This window comes from Herpailurus yagouaroundi, unplaced genomic scaffold (assembly GCF_014898765.1).
Source record: "Herpailurus yagouaroundi ecotype Mexico unplaced genomic scaffold, PumYag 191, whole genome shotgun sequence".
NCBI lineage: Eukaryota > Metazoa > Chordata > Mammalia > Carnivora > Felidae > Herpailurus > Herpailurus yagouaroundi.
The window spans coordinates 10,751,751-10,778,262 of NW_024412422.1; the positions used below are offsets into that span (position 1 = coordinate 10,751,751).

At 42.4% G+C, this 26,512-nt stretch overlaps 1 protein-coding gene across 1 annotated transcript; it reads right to left on the reverse strand.

Annotated features, from left to right (window-relative positions):
- Positions 1-899: 899 nt before the first annotated feature.
- On the reverse strand, positions 900-25,921 carry TRAFD1 (TRAF-type zinc finger domain containing 1). Its single transcript, XM_040443846.1, has 12 exons — positions 25,799-25,921; positions 23,345-23,410; positions 16,334-16,469; positions 16,171-16,224; positions 15,134-15,539; positions 13,746-13,952; positions 6,712-6,788; positions 5,000-5,230; positions 3,604-3,724; positions 2,379-2,718; positions 2,050-2,122; positions 900-1,826 (listed from the first exon to the last, which is right to left on the reverse strand). Exons 2-12 carry the CDS (start codon positions 23,389-23,391, stop codon positions 1,767-1,769), a joined length of 1,752 nt encoding a protein of 583 aa, XP_040299780.1. The 5' UTR covers positions 23,392-23,410; positions 25,799-25,921; the 3' UTR covers positions 900-1,766.
- Positions 25,922-26,512: the final 591 nt, after the last annotated feature.

Consider the following 26,512-nt stretch of genomic DNA (forward strand, 5'->3'; position numbering starts at 1 on the left):
GGAGAGAGTGCACGTGCAAGCACTTACAAGCCAGGGAGGGACAGAGAGAGAGGGAGACACAGAATCCGAAGGAGGCTCGAGGCTCTGAGATGTCAGCACAGAGCCTGATGCGGGACTCAAACTCACAAACCATGAGATCATGACCTGAACCAAAGTTGGTCACTTAACCGACGGAGTTACTCAGGTACCACCCACCCCCTCCAGGGGGATTTTCAATCATGCCAGAAATGGTACAAGTCTCTCAGTCTTTCCAGCTTCTTTCACCTGACACAAGAAGGTCTCTGAGCTAATGGACTGATTTTAACTGACATATAATATACAAAAAAATCCCTATAGTTATATATTCTTTTTTCTAATCTAGCTTGTTTCTCTCAGAATAGCTCAGACCTGGATTTGAGTCCTAGCACTGCTGTGAATTATCTGCATAACCTTATGCAGGTCACTCCTTTTTACCTATGAAAAGGGACAATTTTTCCCTCTTTCCCCACCCCCACTAGGTTGTGAGCGGAAAAACAAAAGAGCTCAAAATGACCTGAGGTCCTATGCAAACTGTGAGGTGCTGAAGGGTAATGAATAATTCTACTAAGACTCAACCGCTATGAGAAGAGAGGCTTTTAAGGAATCTGCCTTTCTCGATTCAGTTGGAGGCAACTCTGCCCCCATGCCAAATCACAACCAGAGCTGCAGAAACTGCCAGTTTCTTTGAAATCCAATAGAAAACTATATAATGAATGTCTGGCTCTGAGAAGTAGCTTATGCTAGAACTGCTAGGGCTCCAGGAAGCACAGAGAAAGCCTAGTCCTGCTCACCTTTCCCCATACTCAGGGCCGACTCTCGCCTACTCTGTCTTCCCTCAGGTCTCTACAGAGGGCAAAGGAGAAGGAACCACAAGACTCCACTGAACTCCAAGTACAAACTTTATTTCTATTACAAGGATGTTAATAATAGTAGTAGTAGTGGTAGTAGTAAAATAAAAAGAGGGGAAGGGGGCTCTGATACTTGGTTTTCAGAGCAAGCCACGGAGCTTAGGCCTCAGGCCTGATCCCAGCAGAGCCCAGCATGGCCCTGGTGGCAACAGGGAGCCCCCAGCCTTCTCCAGCTGAAGGCAGTAAAGAAAAAGGAGCCGTGCTCCCCACCAGAAACAGAAGGCAGTTATGCCAAATGCCGAAGAAGCAGATTAAAACAAAGCCTCTAGTGCGCTCACCTCTAGCTCAACTCATCTCCAAAAGCCTTGTTCCTAACATATATTGCAACTGGCCTGAACACTCTACCAGGTGCCTCCATACATACCAGAGGCCCAAATTCTAGAGTGTGGAGGGCCAGTACACAGGAAAGGTTACCTAAAAGTTCCCAGATCGAGGCCCCAGCAGGGAAGAGAATCACTCCACTGGTGAGTACCAGGTTTCCAGAACCTTTTCTCTCCTCTTTCCACCAGGACCATACAGCACCAAGAAGCAGTGGTAATAGTATGTCAAAAGATGGAGCCCTGGTGGGCTGAGAGGCCATACACTGTATTTCTGTGAGGCCAAAAGGCAGGCAGCAGCTAAAGCTGAAACATTTCTCAACAGCCTCCCTGCTAACCCTCCCCCAAACCTTCAAACTCCCACAGCACAATCTCAAAAGACACAAAATGGCCATAACCTAGAAAAAGTTAAAATCTGTAAAATCTCCCCTGCCCATAGAGCCCAAGAGGTGGGGCCTGAACTGCGGCAAGTGCTGCTGTGCAGAGAAGATGGAACTAACGTGCAGGTTCTTTGCCGACGCCATTACTCCTCCTCTTCTTCCTCCTCTGCATCCCCAGCTCCCTGCTGCTTGGGGGTTTTTGCCTGAACAACAGAACACAAAGTAGAAAGCAGGAAGTGAAAAAGCAGTCCTCCTCCTTTAGAGCCCTGGAGATGTCAAACTTCTATGGAAACCTCCTCATCCAAAGCCAAAAGAACAGCCCTTTGGCCACGAATGCCTGACCGCTCACCTCTGACTTCAAGAACCACACCAGTTCCACCCATTTCTGAGTCCTAGCTGAGCATCATGGGCTGGATCCCCAATTACCTTTGCAGTTCTGTTGCGGTAGTTGGCGGCTGTGGAGGTGACCCGCGAGTTCCTGCCACCCTCACTCCTACCACTGAAAGAGAAGGATTGGAAACTAGTACCTGAGAGGTTGCTGAACGAAAGTCAAAAAACTCGGGAGAGAACAAAAACAGCTGGAACCAGACAAAAGCAGCTTTCCGCCAGCAGACCAAACAAATGAACAACGGAAAACCCACCAATAGCAAAAGAACATTTTGGAATCAGGTCACAATACACACAAAAGTCCACACACTCCCACTATGTTCTCCCGAGCTATTCCCAAGCTCCACTCCTGGGCTACTTATTCTTACCTTGCTCCGTATCTCCCGGAAGGCCCACGGGGGAAGGAAGGTACGAGGTTTTCTGGGTAGAGATTTCGCACCGGGTGAATCACTGGAGCATGTCCAGTGGCCATGGCCGAGTTATGGCTGTTTCGATTCCGCCCCCGGCTGTCTTGGCTGTCTAAGTTGTTGAGCTTCAGTATGCGAGGAGGACTGGGCTGGCACCCAGGTCTGGGGCTTGATGTGGATGTTGACAGTCGGTTACAGGTAGCTGTCATATTGTTAATGGGTCTGCTGGGGGGAAGAGGGTAGGTGGGCCCTTTAGCCATTTCCTGCTTGATATCATCCATGTAACCAGAAGACAGATCTCCTGAGAAGAGAAAAAAGCACCAGTTTTAGGGAAAAGCCTACTCTTGCTATTAGTGCTGGATCTGGGGCAGGAATAATAGAATTCTGGGTAGAAGAGAACTGCCTTAGCCCTAAAGACTGCTGAAACCCACATCTTCAGGACAGGTTTGGGTCCTGACTTATTTTGTCCACACTTATTACCTGGGTCCTCAAACACAGTCTTCCTGACTATTCAACAATGGTGTGCCAGCAAACCTCGAAAAATAATTTGTAATTGGCTTTGTAATGGTTAGGTTTAAAAAACAGCTTACTTGCCTAGTCATGCGGGTTTTTGGGGTTTTTTTTAATGTCTATTTTTGAGGGTGTGCATGTGCTCTAATGGGGGAGGGGTAGATAAAGACAGAGACAGAGGATCAGAAGCAGGTTCTGCGCTGACAGTAGAGCCTGAAGCAGGGCTTGAACTCACAAGCCATGAGATCATGACCTGAGCCAAAGTTGGACACTTAACCGACAGCCATCCAAGGACCCCCAGACATGAGGTTCCTAAATAATATTATTACTAATGAACTTGAGTACCCTAAATTAGAAACAGGGACCCAGTGCAGACACTGTAAGATCTGAAAATTATTTCCAAATTATCAACTGCACAGATAGAAGACCTACAGCTGAATAAGCACTGACGAGCCTTTCTCATGGCTGTCCCCAAAGCCATTACCCTATAATACACTTGAGATAGCTCAGTCTAACATGGGACCACAACTAGCCTCAAGAGAGACCCCAGTGAGATCCTACTGTGCTTGGGAATTCAGAATTCAGGTAACCCCCATGTTAGAGTAGCAGATGACAAGTGGTAAGCAGGCCTGAGCCAGCAGCAGACCTGTGGCCTTGGCTCAGCCCTGGCTAATACCCTGGTGTCTGACACGCCGCTTGGGCAGCTCTGGTGAAGTCTCTGGATGCTGGAAATCCTGTCTAGGAATCCCCTCCGTCACATGGTTGTTTGCTGTGGTTGGACGTTGGTCACACTGGTCCTGACAAGAAAAAACAGAATTTGTACTTCAGAATTGAGTTAACCCTAAGAGAGGGAACAACAGGAGGAAAGGAAGGAATGGCAGGTTGGGCAAACACACCTTATGGGGGAGGGAGGAGACAGATACAACTTCAACAACCACCGTGAAAAAGGGCCCAGGACTAAGAGGAAACACATCTGGAATGGCTCAATCATTCCCATTAGCACCTAAGGCACTAAGAGAAGCACTCTGATTTCTACTAGGATAAGGGAAGGGTTGATCTCAGGAACCCAGAAAAGCACATCAATACTTTGATCAAAGAGGATATACACGGTTACTTCTTTCATAGTATCTCCTTGGAGACAACAAGCAGTTACTTATGTACTGCTTGATCCAAAAGCAGATGCTTTCTTATAGAAACGTGTCATGTTCTAGCAACAGCTATATCAGACCAACTACATAAATGACGCTGAACACAGCTCCCGGAGTAGCTCCTCATAACAAACAAGACTAGACAGAGAATATATTTTTTACCAACAGGTTGGAATCCTAGACTGCAAAGCTGAAAAAGCACTTTATTTATTTTCAAATGTTTACTTATTTTTGAGAGAGAGAGAGAGAGAGAGAGAGGAGACAGAGCACAAGTGGGGAAGGGGCAGAGAGAGAGGGAGACACAGAATCTGAAACAGGTTCCAGGCTCTGAACTGTCAGCACAGAGCCCGTCGTGGGGCTCGAACTCACAAACCGCAAGATCATGACCTGAGCCAATGTGGAACGCTTAACCAACTAAGCCACGTAGGAGCTCCTGAAATAGAACTTTAGACTGTCTAGTCTAATTCCCTCATTTACAGACATCCCCAGTGAAGGGACAGAACCTATCCAAGGTCAAACATAAAGGTAAAGCCAGAACCAGACCTTCAGGTCTCCTGGAATTAGAGACTCAAATGCCACCAAAAGGAAGAAACTGCCTTGTCAAAAATAAAATGTTGGTCAGTGATCTCAGGGAACCTCGCATCAAAATCTTTTTGGCAGGTCCAGGATGCTTGCTTAAATGGAGTCCTGGCTCCTAAGTCCTCAGCTAATGACATTATGGTTTTAGTTGACAGAGGTAGAGAATGTCTGAAAGCCTGAGGTAGTAGACCCCTTTGATAATTCACAGAACAGGGCATGGCCAATAGCCAGGTCAGGTTTACATGCAACTTAAAAGCTAAAGAAGCATTCTCAGTTCTAAAAGTCTCAGGTTTACTCAGAGGATCTGCATGGAATGAAGTGGACAGGTCCTCTAGAGACTCTTACCTGGTGATGGAACAGTACCTCCTCCTCCAGCTGTACCCCACAGAATTCACACGGGATGATGATGCTATCCTCTACAGGGGGTGAATTGCTCAGGCCCATCAAAGAGTCTAACTGGTTACTTGCAGCCTGCTGCAAAAACTTCTGGAAGATGACATCAGGGTCCTCCACCTCTTTGGGGGGAGTGCTGCCCATACTCAGTGAAGGTAAGGCACAGGAAGGGTTACAGCTGGTCTGTCTCAAAAAACATAGATTTAAAAAAAAAAAAAAAAAGCAGAAGTTAAGGAAAACACTACATTCCTAAATCATTATCTAAAAGTCACAAAATGTTAATAATGCTTAATACTGGGGAGAGAGACTAAAAAGGGTGAGTTAGGGCAAACGCAGATGAAACACTCTACTTTTATTTTTAATATTTCTGCTGTTTTGTATTTTTTTTACTGTGTTCATGTTATTTTTTCTTTAGAGATTTCATTTTTGGGGTTCCTGGCTGGCTCAGTCAGAATATCTGACTCTTGATCTTGGGGTCATGAGTTCAAGCCCTATGTTGGGTATAGAGATTAAATACATTTAAAAAAAAAAAAAAAAAAAAGATTTTATTTTTAAGTAATCTCTACACCCAACATGGGGCTTGAATTTATAAACCTGAGATCAACAGTCACCTCTCTACCAACTGAGCCAGCCAAGCACCCCAGTGATTATTCTTTTTATTTTTTGGGGGGCGGGTTGTTTTTGATTATTCTTTTTAAGTTGAAAAGATTGGAGATTCTCCCCCACAACCACAGAATAAGAGAGGTTGTTGTCCCTATTAACGGGTTTTCTTATGCTGCTCCCAAGACAAAAACTGGATGTATTCAAATACTGTTACTATTCCACTTATGGAGGGGGCACATATGTTCCACCTAGAGCACAGGGATTACTTAATAGTTATGGAAATCCCAAATCAGAGACAGCAAGACTGTGGGAAGAAAAATGGTTCCCTCCACCAGGTAATCCTCAAACACAAAGGCTATTCTCTAACCATTCCTAAATGGCTCAAGAACTTTCAACCATTCAAAAAGAAAATGACACCTTTCATATACCAGGTATTGAGAGATTCAGTAGCTAGGAAAACACAGAACATCCTCAAAAAACTCAGCCTAGTGGTGCAGACCAACAGGGCATCAGGAGCCCATACCACAGGGTGACAGGCTAAAAGAGAAGCAGGCACAGCACTTTCAAAGAGTGGGACTTCTGACCTAGCCTTCAGAATTTAGGATAGTTTCCTGAAAGTCATGCGAGAACTAAGTCCATGAGCAAGGAGTCTGCACTGCTGAGTGTGTTGGGGAGACAGGATGGATGGCCACACACCTTGCAGGCAGAAAAAGTCAAGTGCAAAAAAGACCCTTAACCCTTCCAGGGAACCGCAAGGACTTCAGTATGCCTCCAATACATCAAAATGTGGCATGAGATGAGACCAGCTTATAAGATGGTCAGTAGAGATGTACACTAGTGACCACAGAATGGGAGGAGCAATCGGGCCTGCTGGAATGAACATTACTTTTTCCAAGAGGGAACAAGGCAGAGTTTTCAAATCTGTAGGTCAGTCATGCCATGTTAAGAAATCTAGTTGCCACTTCTGCCACAGGTGCATTAAAATAGTTTGCTCAAGATCTCATGTGGTCTACAACACCAACGATGGCCTGCACATATTCCTCAAGTAATTCACAACACACCTGATGGTCAATCAGCAGTTCCTCTGGGTAGAGCTCCTCACAGAATTCACAAGGCAACATGGTCCGGTCAGCCGTACCTAGGTATCAGGCCATACAGTCAGACTCAATGAACAAAAACAAACTCAATTCAACCTTTTATCTCCCTTGTGAAGTTTTGTATAAAAGTCCAACTTCCTTTGACATTTCTTATATATAGCAATTTGTGGGGCTATAAATCCTCAAAGGGAAACCATCTAAGAGACAGGCGCTAGGCAAAAAAAACTTCCACTATGAAAAAAGAGATTTCTTTGTCACCATTTCCTGAGTAGGAATAAAGTGATTACTTACCCACTACTCTAATTAAGGAAGAATTCAAATGTGTACTAACTCTAGGCACTAATCTAAAGGCTTCTGTGCAGTATTTCTGTCCCCCAAGAAAACTTATGGAGATCCGACATTACTCTCATTTTACAGATCAGTCAGTTGAGGCCTGCTTATGACTGAAAGACAAATATCCTGAAAAACTCTCCCAGGGGCACCTGGGTGGCTCAGTCAGTTAAGCATCGGACTTCAGCTCAGGTCATGATCTCACCATTCATGAGTTTGAGTCCCAACTTGGGCTCTGTGCTGACAGACAGCTCAAAGTCTGGAACCTACTTCAGATTCTGTGTCTCCCTCTCTCTCTGTCCCTCCCCCACTCTCACGCATTCAAGCGCACACGCTCTCTTTCTCTCTCTCAAGAATAAAATGAAAACAAACAAGCAAAACTCTCCCAGTACAAAATACCAAAAAAAAAAAAAAAAAAAAAGATGCTCAATAAAAGTAACTTAAGAGGGCAAATAAATATTAAGCCCAGGATTCCCCAAACACAACAGCTTCGGCAAAACTGCTGAACTGGAGGGTGAACAATGAGAGGACGACCTAGGTCTTCACTCTGGGTAGGAGAAAGAAGTCTCCACCAAGAAACAGTAACTAAGTTTGGCCTTTACATGGGTTTGAGTCTAGAATCTACACTTCTGGTTTTATATAAATTCATGTTTATAATTCCTAAAAACCCAAGCCAACCTAAAATTCAATTTAAAATTATCTCAGTCAGTAGTATCGCTAGGCACCTGCCAGAAGTACATATAAATACTCTTAGGAGAACACGGCAGAAAAACTGTTAAAACACATGTGCACACATGCAGGAGGCAGCAAGCCACCATGACAGCAGAAACAACAAATAGCAAAAAAAAAAAAAAAAAAAGACTTCAGATATATTTTCAGACACTATAGAAAAATACGTATATTTAAAAATGTTTAAAGCTATGTTTAAAATGGAATTAGGACTATCCCAGATATAAGAGATTATTTAAAATACGAGAAGACACACTGAAGAAAAAAGAACCAAATGGAACTCAAAGAATAAATGAAAACTATATAATCACTGAAGTGAAAACCTCAATGGACATATTGAACAACAGATTAGAAAGCAGACAGTTAAGAAGTTGCCCAGAATGCCCTACAGAGGATAAAGAAACAGAAAATGTAAGAAACAGGGAGGACAGAGCAAAAACTAACACATCTAAACAGAATTCAAGAGAAGACTACAAACGGGGTGCCCGGCTGGCTCAGTTGGTAGAGCATGCAACTCTTGATTTTGGGGTCATGAGTACAAGCCCCACACTGGGCATAAAGCTTACTTTAAAAAAGAAAGAAAGAAAAAAGAAAATGAAGAGACTACAAAGAATGGAAGACAAGCAATAATCAACAAAGTAACAACAATTTTCCATATAGATGAAAAATACAAATCAGGAAAGCTAGCAAAACCCAAGAGATGTAAAGCCAGAGAAACTGCATAACCTAAAAGCCAAAAAGATCTTAAAATCAGCCAGACAGAAAAGAAAGTTACAGAAATTTAAAAAAAGTTATTGAAATTAAAAAAAAGGAAAGCTTATAGAAATAACACTAATAGATGACTTCTCTATAGCCAACAACAGAAGCCAAGAAATAGAATATCTTCCAAGAATGAAGACAAAATAATTGGCAAGCTAGAATTGTTATTACCAGAGAAACTATCACATAAAAAAAATAAATATATTTTCAGACAAACAAAAATACAGAATTTACACTCAACAGACACTTCCAATAGAATTTCCAAAGAATATACCTTAGGAAGAAATTTATCCTAGAAGGAAGTTCTAAGAAACATGCAAGAATGGGTGAGCAAAAAAAAAAAAAAAAAAAGGTAAACACGTAATAAGTACAAATAAATATAATGAGTATATAAAACAAGAAATGCCTACATCATGGTGTCAAAAAGAAAATAAGAGAGAACACTAACACATCGGTTTTTGGGTTTTTTTTTAATGTTTATTGGGGGACGGGCATACAGAATCTGAAGCAGGCTCCAGGCTGAGCTGTCTACACAGAGCCCAACATGGGGCTCGAACACACACTGCAAGCTCATTACCTGAGCAAAAGTCAGACGCTTAACTGATGGAGCCACCCAGGTGCCCCCACATCAGTAATTAAAAAAAAAAAAAAAATTAACATTTATTTATTTTTGAGAGAGAGAGAGACAGAGTGCAAGCGGGGGAAGGACAGACAGAGAGGCAGATACAGAATCGGAAGCAGGCTCCAGGCTCTGAGCTGTCAGCACAGAGCCTGACACGGGGCTCAAACACATGCACTTGTAAGATCATGACCTGAGCCGAAGTCAGACGCCTAACCTAACCCACCCAGGCACCCCAGTAATTTTTAAGTCATAAATGGATAATCCTAATTCTGAGGGCACTGTATTAATTGGGAGAACTTTATCACTAAGATTCAGTCTTTGTTAAAATAAACATGTTGAAATTTCCAGGGCAACCGTGACAAGAATAGCGACAGAGAATATAAATTCCATACGAGAGGAAAAATGGAACGAAACAAGCAAACAAAAGTCAATAAAACAATCTAATAAATAACCAAGAAAGGAGAAAATAAAGGAAACTACACTGAACCCAGTCTTCACTTGTGACTACTATGCTACTGCATCTTACTTTCTTCCATACCATGAAAGTCAAGTCTGAACAGTTGACAAGGAGACTCACATTAAAAGACGCTGCTTAGGTGTCCCTGGGTGGCTTAGTTGGTTAAGCGTCCAGGTAAGTGTGCGACTCTTGGTTTTGGCTCAGGTCATGATCTCACAGTTCATGAGATGGAGCCCCAAGTCAGGCTCCACACTGATAGCACAGACCCTGCTTGGGATTCTCTCTCTGTCTGCCCCTACCATGCTCACGTGTGCACACGTGCACACTCTTTCGCTCTCTCAAGATAAATAAAGTTTAAAAAAAAGATACTGCTCAGAGTTTGGAAAAGGCTTTCTTTGGGGCTAGGGCATTTTCCTAAGGGAAGAAACAGCAACTATTAGGTAAAAAACAAATCAAACGTGGGGCCCTGGGTAGCTCGGTCGGTTAAGCATCCAACTTAGGCTCAGGTCATGATCTCATGGTTTGTGAGTTTGAGCCCTGCGTCAGGCTCTGCGCTGACAGCTCAGAGCCTGGAGCCTGCTTTGGATTCTGTGTCTCCCTCTCTCTCTGCCTCTCCCCCACTTGTGCGCGCGCGCGCTCTCGCTCTCTCTCTCTCTCTCTCTCTCTCTCGAAAATGAATAAAATGTAAAAAAAAAAAAAATCAAAGGTATCAGCATACCATAAAAGGTTGTTGAAATGAAAAGAATTCAAAGCTAAACATTACAATGGGAAGCCTTGTACTGCTCCCCAAAATGCAGGATGCCTCTCTAATGAAACCAGCTTTTAAACAATCTCATATTACACATTCACATCCTTTTATACACAAGTACTATAAGGTCACCTAATTACCTGCTGAAAGTGGTAACCTCGGGGGAGAACCAGGAGACTGTTTTCAGTGGGTAAAGACAAAACTTAAACTCCCTCTTACACTCTTTTACAACATTAATTTTTTTTAATTATTTTTACCTTTCTTCTTTAACAGATTGGGATATAATTTACATATAATGCAATTCACCTATTTGATTTATACACAATCATTTTTATTACATATGCAAATTGTTTTAAAATATTCTCTACTCACAGGGATGGAAAGTATAACATAGGGAATATAGTTAATAACTTGTAATACACTTACTGTAGTAAACATTTCATAATGTATATAATTGTTGCATCACTAGGTTGTACACCTGAAACTAACTTAATGTCAACTATACTTCAGTTTAAAAAACCTTCTATAATACAAAGAACATTTTCTTACGGAAGAAAATACAGCCTAAAATAGTGTTTGTCCAATCTGTGGGGACATCACCCTCTAAGGAGCCAGACTCATCCCTTTATTCAATCTTTGAATTTACATGAATTTACATGTTAACCAGTCACTAGAGTAGATCATAAAAACAAATTATTTTACATATATTTACTATTAAAAATAATTTTTTTAATGCTTACTTATTTTTGAGAGAGAAAAAGTGTGAGCAGGGGAGGGGTAGGCAGAGAGAGAGAGAGAGAAAGGGAGGGGGAGGGAGGGAGGGAGGGAGAGAGGGAAACACAGAATCCAAAGCAGGCTCCAAGCTCTGAGCTGTCCGCACAGAGCCCAACGTGGGGCTCGAACTCACGAACCATGATATCATGGCCTCAGCCAAAGTCAGAGGCTCAACCGACTGAGCCACCCAGGCACCCCTATTTTTTAAATTAACTTATTAGAAACTACAAAAATTTTTTAAAAGGAAAAATACATCAACACCTATCCAAGTTTCTATTAACACTACCATTTACTTCCTTTAAGCAAGGCATACGACACTCTACCATTTACCTCTTTTAACCAGGACCAATTCCTATTTTATCCAAATGAACAAAATGTTAAGAATTATCCTACTATTCTTGGAGTCACTATTCATACAGTGGTATGAAGAAAACTCATAGCTGACAGCTGTGTAATTTTAGGTCCCCAAAATCTCTTACAACTCAAGCGTTTTAAATATGTAGGACATGCATCCCTCAAATATACTGTTCTCCAAACTAGAGACCCAAAGTGATGGTTTACTGAACACAATCCAACTTTTATTTTTATTTAAAAAATTGGGGGTGGGGGAGTGGGCGCCTGGGTGGCTCGGTCGGTTGAGCGTCCGACTTCAGCTCAGGTCATGATCTTGCAGTTTGTGAGTTCGAGCCCCGTATCGGGCTCTGTGCTGACAGCTCAGAGCCTGAAGCCTGCTTTGCATTCTGTGTCTCCCCCTCTCTCTGCCCCTTCCTTGCCCATGCTCAGTGTCTCTCTCTCAATAAATAAATGCTAAAAAAAATTCTAAAAAAATAAAGATGGGGGGGATAAAAAATGTTTAAATAAATAATGTTTATTTTCTTTAGAGAGAGAGAGAGAGAGAGATACAGAATACAAGCAGGGGAGGGGCAGAGACAGAGGGAGACAAAGAATCCGAAGCAGGCTCCAGGCTGTGAGCTGTGAGCACAGAGCCCAACGTGGGGCTTGAACTCAAGGACTGTGAGATCATGACCTGAGCTGGTCAGATGCTTAACCAACCAAGCCACCCAAGTGCCCCTATTTTTATTTAAATGTTTATTTATTTTTTATTTTTGAGAGACAGTGCAAGAGGGGGTGGGGCAGAGAGAAAGGGTGAGAGGGGATCGGAAGCCAGCTACATGCTGACAGCAGAGAACCTGATGTGGGGCTCAAACTAACGAAATGTGAGATCGTGACCTGAGCCGAAGTCAGATGTTCAACGGACTGAGCCACCCAAGTGCCCCCCAACTTTTGTTTTTAAAAGTTTAGTTTTATTTATTTTTTTTAGGAACCTCTACATCCAACATGGGGCTTGAACTCACAACCCAGAGATCAAGAATCGTATGCTCTACCGACTGAACCAGCCAGGTGTCCCAGAATTTTTATTTTTATTTTAAAAGTTGTTTGTTTTTGTGTTTTGAGAGAGAGTGAGCAAGCATATGCGAGCAAGTAGGGGAGAGGGAGAGGGTGAAAGAGAATCTTAAGCAGGCTCTGTGCCCAGTGTGGAGCCCATCATGGGCTTGATCTCCACGAACTGTGAGATCATGACCTGATTCAAAATCAAGAGTCAGGCACTTAACCAACTGAGACACCCAAGTGCCCCCAGAATTGTTTTTAAATGCAGGCAGGGAGGGGAGCAAAGTTCTTTATAGAATCATAACTATTTAGAACAAAGGATAAAAACAAAATCACTATTGCACAATTGTCAGTTATACCTGATTCAAGCAAGAAACCTTAGTGAATAGAAAAAACTACTAAATAAAAGATGGTGTAAATATCTCATTCCCCCACAATCTCAAAATAACAATCTGCATGTAGCTATTATAAAGATAAAAGCTATCCATATAATGAAGGTACCTGACAGACTTCATTTTAATGAGTAATAGGATAAACTGACATCTTGAGAAGGACAGCATCACCAACATAGCAATTCTGCCAAAACTGTGTAACCTGAATCTAAACATGGGAAAACAATCAGACAAATCTAAATTAGGAAAGAAATATTCTGCAAAACAACTGCCCTGGACTCTTCAAAAGTACCAATGCACTGAAAGAAAGAAAGAAAAAAAAAAAAGACAGGTGGAGGGGGCTAAACTAAATTAACCTAAAAAGAACACAACGTATAATCCTGGATTTTGAAAACAAAAAAGCTCCAAAGAACATTATGTATAAGTCGGGAACCTCTGTTAAATTTCCCGAGAGTGGTATTTGTATTGTGTTTACATAGAATACCCTTGTTTTTAAGATACATGCTGAAGTATTTAGGGATAAAATGTTATGTCTGCAACTTATTCTCAAATGATTCAGGGGTAGAAATAAAAATATATAAAATAAATGGAAAACACTAAAACTGGCAAATATAAACAAGGGGTATATAGATAGGAACTGTACTATTCTGACAATTTCTATGAATAAAAAGTTGGGGAAAGCAAAACAAAAAAGGCAAATCTTATCTGATGGAAAACTTACAATTTTATATAAATTATATGGTGTTAGACAAAAAAAACCTGTAGAGACAGAGACTAGTGCAGAATAAACAAACCTACCCTTTATGTCATTCAGAGCATTGGGACCTTCAAGGGACTGGTCTGCACCACATACAGCCCTCCAGAAGTCCTGCTCAGCCATGCTGTGGGCCTGCCCTTCATTTTGCAGACTTAGGGCCAACATGAAGTCCAGGTTTGCACTATCTTCACCACCCTCTTTTGGGGGCTGCCGGGTTCTATTCCTTTCCTGCCTTTCTTGTTCTTCCACTGGATGGGAGAAAAAAATAAAACAGTACTCAAAATACATTAGAGATGTTGCTACCCCTCAGCTCAAGTCCATGCCGAGCAACTATTCAAGGTTTACAGGCATCTATGCAGGAACAAAAGAGGCCTAGCCTTCCTGTTCTCATAGGACTCCAAATATTAAGTCTGCTGTGATAAAAGTCTCCACTATTATTTTGTTTTATTAATACCCAATACAATGGGTGTCCAGCTAGCTCAGTTGGTAGAGCATGAAACTCTTATTAATACCCAATATTATTGAACTATAATTATGAAACAAGCACCATGCTTAACATTTTATATATTCTCGCACTATAGCAGAATGGTTTGAAGCATGGCGTCAGATTGCTTGAATTCAGGTCCCAGCTCTGCCACTTACCTACCCTCAAAAGACTGCTTATGACAACTAAATCAGTTAATACATATAAAGCACTTTACAAATGCCTGAAGCACATCAGGTATACTCAGTAAATATTAGCTATTAACAGCACCGTCACTGTCATTGTTATCATTATCATCAACCCTAGCTGTAATCCAACAGTAATCCAACAGCAAAGAGTTTCTACTGTTTCCCATCTATAGGAAAGTTATTCTTCTTAATGTTACCTAAATAAATAGAAACCTGATTGCAGTTTGTTTATTTTGAAGGAGAAAGAGCATGCATGCACGCAAGCAGGGAAGGGGCAAACAGAGAGGGAGAGAAAGAGCATCCCAAGCAGGCTCCACACTGCCAGCACAAAGCTCTACATGGGGCTCAATCCCACGAACTGTGAGATCACCATGAGGCAAAATCAAGAGTTGGATGCCCAACTGACTGAGCGATTCAGGCGACCCAATCAGGTTTCTATAATTAAGATCTATTTGCCCCCAAAGCACTCTTCCCATTTGCCCTGAGATTCTGACACCATTCCAGTTTTTTTTTTTAATTTTTTTTTAATGTTTATTTTTGAGACAGAGAGAGACAGAGCACGAATGGGGGAGGGTCAGAGAGAGGGAGACACAGAATCTGAAACGGGCTCCAGGCTCTGAGCTGTCAGCACAGAGCCTGACGCGGGGCTTGAACTCATGGACCGCGAGATCATGACCTGAGCCGAAGTCGGCCGCTCAACCGACTGAGCCACCCAGGCGCCCCACCATTCCAGTTTTCTAAACCAAACACAACTCACATAGATTATTCTGAATTGGAAAATGGGCTGTCATGTTCCTTTGGTTGGTAGTCCTACTATGGAAAAGGTCCAAGTCAAAGGCCCTCAGCGGTCTTCGGGGTAGCCTCATAGGTGGGTCCAGAGCCTCAATTTGTCTGAGGAGCTGGGATGCAATCCAGATTCCATCTTGACCCCAAGACTCATCATATGCATTAGGAGGCATGGCAACCTCATCTCTTTTTTCCTCTCCGTCTCTCCCACAAACTTCAGGATGAGTCTTCAGATCTTTCACCAGGACATTGCGCCCACAATTGCCACATAACTCCGTCCGGGCACCACAGTAATCTTCATGGTCCTTCAGTTTGAGAACAGAAAGTTCCAAATCACAGTGCTGGCAAAGGGCAAGCCGTAAAGGACACTCAGTTTCCTGCAACACAGGGTAATGAGGCAGTTAATATGCAGATCTAAGAGAGCCTATGTTTTAATCAGGGCAAGGAAAGCCAAAAATATATATTTACTTCAATATTCTCTTCCAGCCCTAGCTTTGCCTGCCATGCTTTTCTATGCATTTAAGAGTCACAGCTTCCCTCTTGGTCCCTGTCACCAGGTTCTACAGAGGGAAAGAAATTCTTAAAAGGAATCTACTCAGCCACCCTATCATCATTTTTTGCACACATTACAAAGTAACCTAAAATCAGAGGCGCCCAGGAGCAAATAGCAAAAGCATAGCAATTCAGATATGTTTGTCAAAGTTACACCAGCCTAATTTCCCTTTACCATTCCAATCTCTTAAATACCTGGTAATGAGGAAAACAGGCTGTTCTTCAGAAAGACACTGATTTCTCTAATCTGCACATTTGTATATAGCACTGGCTTTAAATTGATTGAATAAACCAGGAATTACCAATGAAGATGACCCCAAGAGTATACATACTCAGCAGATGAAGGACAAAACTTTCATACTTATTTTGAAATTGTAAATAAAATGCTTTTAGGTCAGTAATCTCAGTAATGTTGGCCCTATGATAACGCACTCTTCATGGTGCAGGAAAACTAACCTCATGCTTCTTTAATTGCCTCTTCTCCAACTTCTTATTACATTTGCAGGTCACCTATGATAAGAAGTGACAATAAATTGGCTTTGTGACAACATAATCACTTGCTACTGCAAAACAGCAAGTATAATACATTTATGAACATTTGAGTACTTGGGTGGTTCACCTGACAATGTTCTGTATCCATGTGACTCTCCATGTCAGATTTGGGAAACGGTTCCTTGCAGATAGGACACATACCAATGTTCCTTTGACAGTGGATCTCATGGATGGTAAAATTAAACACAGGAATTTCTTTCTTGCTACAGAAACAGATCAAAGTGAAAGACAAGCATTACTGACTTCTGCACAGTGGTATCACATGGAAATCTGGCTTGTCTGATCTTTAGCCTCCATTACTTCTCTTTACTAAATCTAGTCTATTATAAGCTCTTAAGATTGTTACTACCCCTGCTTTTCAAGAAGTCCTGAAAGTTTTGAGTCTTCTGCACAACAATGAGTTATCAGTACTATGTAGTACCTTTACAAGCTCAGCCTCACTTTCTACATGCCAGAGCTAATCAAAGCCAGCAACATGAAGTCAGACACCAAGAAATGAGCTGCGCTTCTCTATTGTTTTTTAAATGTTTATTGGGGCGCCTGGGTGGCGCAGTCGGTTAAGCGTCCGACTTCAGCCAGGTCATGATCTCGCGGTCTGTGAGTTCGAGCCCCGCGTCAGGCTCTGTGCTGATGGCTCAGAGCCTGGAGCCTGTTTCCGATTCTGTGTCTCCCTCTCTCTCTGCCCCTCCCCTGTTCATGCTCTGTCTCTGTCCCAAAAATAAATAAACGTTGATAAATGTTTATTTATTTTTGAGAGCACAAGCAGGGGAGAAGCAGACAGAGGGAGACAGAAGATCTGGGGCGGACTCTGCGCTGACAGCAGCGAGTCCAATGTGGGGCTCAAACTCACGAACCATGAGATCATGACCTGAGTCAAAGTCGGACACTCAACTGACTGCCACCGAGGTGCCCCAAGCTAGGCTTTTCTAAAACCATCCATGATCCCAAGCACAACGATACACTCCAGGACTGTTAAAAACAAAACAAAACAAAACAAAAAAAAAACAGAACAAAACAGCCTACCATTTATTTTCACTCTCAGTCTGAGGTAGGTTTAATCTCATTAGACTTTATTCCACTAAAAGTCAAACCAAAAAGAGCAGATGCCAGCATTGGGATAGCCAGTGGGGAACAGAAAACTGCCTCTCTGGGGCACCTGTGTGGCTCAGTTGGTTGGGCAGCTGAGTTCAGCTTAGGTCGTGATCTCACGGTTCAGAAACTGGAACCCCTCATCAGGCTCTATGCTGGCAGTGCAGAGCCTGCTTGAGATTCTCTTTCACTCTCTCTCTTCTCTGCCCCTACCCCTACTTGCACTCTCTCTCTCAAAATAAATAAGCTGAAAGAAAGAAAGAAAGAAAGAAAGAAAGAAAGAAAGAAAGAAAGAAAGAAAGAAAGAAAAAACTGCCTCCCTTATATTCCAGATGCCTTTCAAAGTGGGCTAGATACTAGTCAGGAACATGCTCTCTGTCCTTGTTGATATAAAGTTCACTGCAGAACTGTACAAAAATGAAGTCCTGAATCCCTTCCCCCAATCTTGTCTCCTCACTCACTTTTTGCCATTCTCTTTTAGTTTAAGGAATCCAATTAAATATCCTATCTAGGGGTGCCTGGGTGGCTCAGTCAGTTGAGCGTCTGATTCTTGATTTTGGCTTAGGTCATGATCTCATGGTTCATGAGTTTGAGCCTGCGTTGGGCTCTGTACTGACAGTGCAGGGCCTGCTTGGGATTCCCTCTCTCTCCCTCCCTCTCTGCCCCTCCCTAACTTGTGCCCATGCCTCTCTCTCAAAAGAAATAAATTTTTAAAAAGTCTTGGGGTGCCCAGGTGGCTCAAGCAATTAAGTGTCCAACTTCAGCTCAGGTAATGATCTCATGGTTTGTGAGTTAGAGCCCCTCATCAGGCTCTGCACTAACAGAGTAGAGCCTGCTTGGGATTCTCTCTCTCCCCCTCTCTCCCTGCTCCTCCCCAACTTGTGCTTTCTCTCTCAAAATAAATAAACTTCAAAATTTTTTTCCTTAAAAAAAATATTAAAAAATAAAGTCTTTACTTTGTCATTTGGATGTGACCATCAGGAAACTCCCAATTTTAGTCTAGCTAAAAATTATATTTAGAAAATGTGTCTATGGGGGTGCCTGGGTGGCTCAGTCAGTTAAAAGTCTGAATCTTGATTTCGGCTGAGGTCATAATCTGACAGTTAGTGGGACTGAGCCCCGAGTGGGGCTCCGAGGGGCACTGACAGCAGGGAGTCTGCCCTTCTGTGAGCATGTGCTTGCGAGCGTTCTGTCTCTCAAACTTTAAAAGAAAAAATAATGTCACCTAGATTAAAATTTCAGAAAAATACTTTGGGGCGCCTGGGTGGCTCAGTCGGTTAAGCGGCCGACTTCAGCTCAGGTCACGATCTCGCAGTCCGTGAGTTCGAGCCCCGTGTCGGGCTCTGGGCTGTTGGCTCAGAGCCTGGAGCCTGCTTCCGATTCTGTGTCTCCCTCTCTCTCTGCCCCTCCCCCGTTCATGCTCTGTCTCTGTCTCAAAAATAAATAAAACGTTAAAAAAAATTTTTTTTTTTAAAAATTTTTTAGAAAAATACTGAACACAATAAATAATGACAATTATACAAGAAATCTTTTTTAGAAGTTTTTTTTTAGTGTTTGTTTATTTTTGAGAGAGACAGAGACAGAGTGTGAGCAGGGGAGGGGCAGAGAGAAAGGAGACAGAATCTGAAGCAGGCTCCAGCTGTCAGCACGGAACCCGACGCAGGGCTTGAACTCACAAACTGCGAGATCATGACCTGAGCCAAAGTTGGACGCTTAACCAACTGAGCCATCCAGGCGTCCCTATACAAGAAATCTTTAATATCCTATTTCACCTCCAAAGCTAAGTACTATAGGAATTCTCTTCCACACTGAAATATAGACAGCTTAATTCTCTTTTACATAGTTTTAATCTCCAACCATAGTGTAAAAAACATTTTAAAGTAGGATGACTGATGTGTCTCCAGCGACAGTCATACTCCTAGTCTGAAAGACCAAGACACCAAATAAATGCAAATTCATTTTTACCGAATGGTGGAATTATTAAGGCAGCTCTTATAGAGAAACTGGAAGGTAATCAACTGTGAGATGGGAAGGAAACTCAAATGGATAAAGAAACTACCAATGTCTTGAAAGATTTAATTTCCCCTATTTCTTTAAAATTCCTAGCTTTCTAAGGAAACCAGTAGTTTTAATTCAGTTTTATTTTTTTCAACTAGAGAATATTAAAATATATAGAAGGAGCTATAAATCAAAGTTATCATCTAAACCTATTAAATTAACAAAAGTTAAAAATTAGTAAATTCTACCATTAAATATGTTGTGAAACTAATATTCTAATACATCACCAGTGATACTGTAAACTGCTTAAAAATAGCCTGAAAATGTGTTTCTAGGACCATAATACAGTCTTTAACGACGTAATCTCACTCTTGGGATTATGAAGATTTTCATTAGTGTGACAAAATGATTTAAAAAAAACACTAAAAACGTCTAAGTAAGTTAATGGCTATGTTAAATATGTACAACAAAATGAAAGTAGAGCTATATCATGATTGCAAATCATACATGTACAAATGCCACAAAAAATTAAGCTAATAATTACTGCTGAAATTCATAATTTTAAAAATAATTTTCTTTTTGGGGCACCTGGGTGGCTCCGTCAGTTAAGCCTCCAACTTCAGCTCAGGTCATAATCTCATGGCTGGAGTTTGAGACCCCATGTCAGGCTCACTGCTATCGGCACAGAGCCCACTTCAGATCCTCTGTCCCCTTCTCTCTCTGCCTCTCTCCCACTCATGCTCTTTCTCTCTCTCAAAAATAAACATTTTTGGGGGTGCCTGGGTGGCTCAGTCAGTTAAGTGTCCGACTTCAGCTCAGGTCATGATCTCGTGGTTTGTGAGTTCAAGCCCCACGTCGGGCTCTGTGCTGATAGCTCAGAGCCTGCAGCCTGCTTCGAATTCTGTGTTTCCTTCTCTCTCTGCCCCTCCCCTACTCATACTCTGTCTCTCTTGGTCTCTCAAAAATAAATACATGTTAAAAAAAATAATAAAAAGAAACATTTAAAAAAAAAATTAATTTAACTGCCAAGACAGTCACACCAAACATTCCAACCAGACAAAATACCAATATGGTTGCTTCCTACCTACAGATAAAAAACAAGATGTTTTAAGTAAGAAAATGAGAACACAATTCCATATCTAAATAAAACTGCTAAAAAGCCTTAAGGATGGAGGAACTAGCAAGTTAAAGATGAAATTTCATTTTATTTGATTTTTTAAAGTTTATTTATTTTGAGAGAGAGAACAATCGAGGGAGAGATGGAGACAAAGGGAGAGAGAGAATCCCAAGGTTCCTTGTGGTCAGCGCAGAGCCCAACGCAGGGCTCAATCTCACAAACTGAGATCATGATCTGAGCTGAAATTAAGAGTCAGATGCTTAACTGACTGAGCCACCCAGGTGCCCCTCATTTTATTTTAAATGTTTGTTTATTTTTGAGAGAGCGTTCAAATGGGGGAGGGTTAGAGAGAGGGGTCAGAGGATCCGAAGCTGACTCTGCACTGACAGCAGCAAGCCCAACATGGTGGCTTAGACTCATGAACCGCAAGATCATGACCTGAGCCGAGGTCGGATGTTCAACCAACTGAGCTACCCAGGCACCCCTAAAATTTTATTTTAGATAGAAGTGACTGAAAGGCAAGCCAAGGCTTCCAAAAAATTCCCATCAGCCTTCTAAATGCTAAACACTAGCTAGAAATCAATTCTTTAATACATACAAAAATAAAAGTCTAAGCCTTTTTGTTTGCTTTTTGAGAGAGAGAGAGAGAGAGAGAGAGAGAGAGAGAGAGAAGCAGGCCTCACCCGAAGTGGGGTTCAAGCTCACGTGATGAGGGGCTAGAACTCACGAACTGAGATCATGACCTGAGCCAAGGTCAGATGCTTAACCGACTGAGTCACCCAGGCGCCTCCCTCCCTTTTTTTTCATTGGTTTTAGTAATCTCTACACCCAATTCACATTGGGCCTGAACTCATGATCCTGAGATCAAGAGTCGCATGCTCTTCCAACTGAGCCAGCCAGGTGCCCCTAAAAGTCAAAGCCTTCTAACACTGAAGTTCCTGTTCCCTAGAACTACTCCCCACAATCAGAGAAGGGAGATAACGTGCAAAAAACATCTTCAATAACAAACTACTCTTTTTACTGGTCTAGTGGATCTAAGGGCAGCTCACATTTTTAACTTTTTAAATTTTTTTATTATTTTTAGTATATTCTATGTCCAATGTGGGGCTCAAACTCAGGGCCCCAAGATCAAGAGTTGCATGCTCTACCAACTGAGCCAGTCAGGCAAGGCACTCCAGCAGCTCACACGTTATAAAGATTATCTTAACTTTTCTTAAGGAACTATAGAAATATGGCTCTAAAAACAAAAATTTTAAACCTGGAATTCAAATAAGGTTACTTAGATGAGAAGCCTGTGCTGGTTTAGTCACCCTTCCATGCTAATCTTTTTTCTTTAAATAAATTGCTTTGGCTTTGAATAACCCTCTTTTCATTAGCTTTCCATTAACTTACCCTTTTTTTTTTAAACTCCCTTAGCATAGTTATTTATATATTGTCCTGGCCTTGAGATTCCTTCAAATTGAAGTGGACTTATAAAGAGTATCGTAACTGATGACACTGCCAGTATGTTTTCTTACATAATCACAATATTTTCTTGTGATTATTAGCATAACTGATTGTTTCATTAACAGTAATGGCATATGTGAAACACAAAGCTCAAGTAGTTTTTAAATTGGCAGAAAGTGATAATGGCATAGTAGGAAAAAAATGCCCCATAAAGCAAGCGCCCTCTTAGAAATGAATCTTAATTCTGTTCAGGGAAGGAATACTGCAATCAGCAGTTGCTCTGATTATATCCTAATTTTGCTGAAAGCCCTGAGCAAAAATTGAAAGAGGCAATAAAAAAAATAAAATTGTTGTTAGGTGGCTCGAACCTTCCATCAATCTGAGGCAAACTATTTTCCTTATTCAACATCTCTCCCCTTCTACACTTCCCTTAATTTCGTTAAGTTAAACATAGCTTTTTTTCTTTAGCATTCCATAAGAGCACTTATATGTCACTAAAATACCAAATTCTCAAGAAATTATTAGCTACACTTCTAAGTTTCATTTCAGGAAGAAAAAGCTGCTCTTTCATGTCACTCACGTGGGTTACACACGCCAAAACAGAAAGTTTAATATTCAAGACTACACCCAGTCTTCACATAACAGTTCTGGAATCACGAAGTGATAATGATTAAGCTGGACTGCCGAAGACTTTACCCAGACTTTTTTTTTTTTTTTTTAAGTGGGGGAACATTCCTTCGGCAAAATCCTTTATAAAAAGTTGAGTGGCTCTGGTTGAACTGCTCTCACTGTTAGATGTAGAGCCAAGCTCACTAAACCTCTTCCCAATCATCCCCAAGAAAGCCACTGTAGCCACACAGGGAAATCTTTGCAACACATCTGAAAAACACTCATCTACTCCAGACATTGCATTATATTTTTAGTATCTTTTTAAAAATGTATGAGGGGCGCCTGGCTGGCTTAGTCGGTAGAGCATGGGACTCTTGATCTCAGGTCTAAAGGTTGTGAGTTAAGTAGGGCAGTGCCTACCTAAAAAAATAAAAATAAATTAAAAAAAAATAAAAATTTAAAAGTCTGATGTTTTTCAGAAAGACAAAAAATAAATTTGCTGATTTATACATCAGAAAAGTGAAGCTCCAAAAACAGTCAGTGGGGTCATTTGCCAAGTCATTAACTAAAGGCAGGCACCAGAGCTCCAGACTCCCAGCTGCATCATATCACTCTATAGTCATTTCTCTACACTATCTGAACCCACTATCTTCTCAAATTAATAAAACAATGTTATATAAAATTGTTAAAAAGGCTTTAGTCCCATATATTTCCACAACATATGTGGTCTCAATTTTAACCTGCCAATAAATAAACCAACCCTTTACAGAAGCAAGTTTGTTCTCATTCCAATAACATTTCCTAGATTTAATCTCTTACCAGTTGTCACACAGTTGAGTGTCCTGGTCATCTAGAAATTCAGCCATCTTTAGCTCTTCCTGAAAACTATAAAGGAAGAAGTGTAAACTTTCAATTTCGTTTCTGCTTTTAGGATGACATGCAAAACAAAAAAGCAAAACACAAGTACCCAGAAAAATGTTACCAAAACCAGTACATTAAAGCATTTTATTTAATAGCTCATACCCTTGGATTTTACCTTTTTATTTTTTAATTTTCATTGTAAAATAATTTGACTTGCAAAAACAGCACCAAAAAAACTCCTGTATACCCTTCACCCAATACATTTTAAACAACCACAGTAAAATTATCAAGTGCAGGAAACTAACACAATATTAATAAACCTATAGATCATATTCATGAATCATCCCACTAATTCCCTTTTTCTTGTTCAAGATCCAATCCAGGGTCACACAGGGCATATAGTTATTTCTCCTTAATCTCCTTTGATCTACGATATTTAGTTTTTCATCTTTCAGAACCTTGTTAAGTGTCCTGGCTAGGTATTTTGTAGAATTCCCTTCAGTTTGAGTTTGTTTGATGTTTTCTCATGGCTAACGCATCTTTAGCAAGAATACCACAGAACTGATGTCGCGCTCATTGTCAGTGCATTATATCAGAAGGCACATGATGTCAACAATCTTATTATTATAGATGATGTTAACTTCGATCCTTAGCTGAGAATGTCTGCTGGGTTTGTGCACTGTAAAGTTTTCCCTTCTTTTTAAACAAGATGTCAGCACAGAGAGCAAAGTGCTGGCAATTTTTTTTTTTTTTATCACTATTTACTTCAGATTTAGAGTGACACAAAAATGGTCTTAAACACTGCCCCGAAAGGGCTCTTTCTTTGATGGATCTGACGGTTCTAAAAGAACTCACTTTTCAAAGCACATACTCATTCAACATACTGAGACGCCATGTGCCACACACTGGGCCCAGGCACTAAGAACACTTTACAAATTCAAGAAATATATACTGTCTGATCTAACAGATCAACTTAGTAATGGAGAAAAATAAAGAAACGGATATACATTGAGCATTTCTATGGAAAAGTAGGTAGCACACAAATGGAGATGAAGGGAGTCTACTTTAGATAAGGGTGATGAGAGAACTTTCTGAGATGACATTTAAACTAAGACCTGAAGTGTGAAAAGGAAGTAAGAGGACGGGCGTGGGGGAAAAACCCAATCAGGCAGAGGGCCTCAAAGGCACTGAAAGAGAAAGTAAAGGTAGCTCTGGAAGAGCATAATGAAAAAGGGGAATGATTCAAGGCCTTATCAAACAGAGCAGAAAGGGTACTGGATTATATTCCAAGCCCAAAGGTAAACCACTGATGGGTTTTAAATTAGGGAGTTACATGAGTCAAGCTAACCGCTCTGATAGGAAATGTAAAGGAGGGATAGGAAGCACCTATCTATGAAAACAAATGACGGTCCCAAAGCGTCAAGACGAGATACTTCTCTAAGGGCGGTCTGACTGTTTCTAGGTGCCCTCTAGAAACTAAACCAAGACCAGAGCCTCGGATGCGGAAAGTGCCCTCTGTCGGCAAGGAGAATGGGGGTGGCGTGCAGGGCTCAGAGCGGGGCCCCCCTGAGGGTCGAGCTCCGGTCCTGACCTTCAGGAGACACGGGACTTAACCTTTCTGGGCCTCAAATTCCTCAGGCAGACAAGTGACAATACTTCAAAGGGTCGTTGTACGGAGTAGATGAGCGAATGCACGAAGTGCTCTGCTACGGCAAGTCTTCGACCTTAGAAGGAGCCCCCTTCTTAGGCATTGGGCGGGGGAGGGGGGGGCAGCTGCCCCCTCAGAGTCCAGACCCAGGAGGCGGTTTCCAACCGCCCCTTCACCCGGGGAGGCCCGGGAGTTCGGGGATGGGGCATGGAGAGGGCATCAGCTTCGCAAATAACAGCGGTTAACATTTACTGTGCCTCTGATAATCCTAAACGCTCTCCACGTTCTCTTCTCCTTCAGACCACAGCCCCAGGAGGTGAAAGTCATTATCCCATTTCGGAGCCCGCGAAAGCAGAAGTGAGGGGAGACAGCCGCCGCACGGTTGGTCGGAGGGGGGACTAGAGCCGGCAACTAGGCTAACGCGACCCTCCGCCCCCCCGCCCTACACACACACTCGCGGCTCCGCCCGGGGCGCGGTGCCCACAGCGGCGCTCCGGACGACGCCCACTTCCCAGACGCCCGGGCCCAGGCCTCCGAGGGGCGGCGCCGCCGGGGGCTGTCTAGGCTCCGGTTCCCTGAGGACAGCGCGCGGCCTCCCCCACTGGCCTGAGGAGACGCGGCGGCATGGCCGTCTTTCTCCTTACGGCCGCGACCCCCGGGGCCCACAGTCCCCTCGCCCACACACCCCGCCGTCAGGATGCCGGCCTCCTCCCTAACCGGAGGCCACAGGGGGCTCCCAAGGCGCGGGCCACCGCTACACTCACCCGAGACGAGAGCAAGGACTTGCAGCGGACCCGCTAGTCACGGACGCACAGAGCCGCCTCACTCGGCCCCCGCACTGAACAACGGCCCCCGGAGCTGCCTCACCACTTCCGACCTCGCGGAGGAGCGCGCCCATTGGCCACAGACGGCCCCAGCTGTCGGCCCATTGGGTGGCACCGCTGTCGCTCCCAGGGCTCCGCCTCCTACGCGCCCATTGGCGCCTCAGAGCTCCACCGGGGTGAATCCCTGCAAGTCCCAGCCCCTGCACATCTGGGATGAGCAGCTGAGCTCTGAGCTGTGACCCTGGTTCTGTGGGCCCAACGACTGCCCCTGACACAGGCTAATAATATTTGCATGAATAATACTGCACAAGCATTACCAATACGCCTAAAATATTAGGATAATTAATAGCATTTGTTCTCTTGTCATGAGCCATTAATACTTATTAGTCATTCTTGTTGCTATTATAATGCCCTGTGCAAGACCTCTGCAAGGCTCTATACGTATTTGAACACTTAGCATTTTGCAGTGGAAGAGGGAGCATCTGAGTCGCAGGTTTGACTCCCCAGTTTCTCACCTGCTGCCTGTATGGATACTCTGAAGTCCTCTTCCCTCATGAATAAAAAAAAAAAAAGAAAAGAAAAGAAAAAAATAAATATTTAAATATAACCAAGAATATACTATCCACAATGCAATTTAAAACCATGATTTTTATT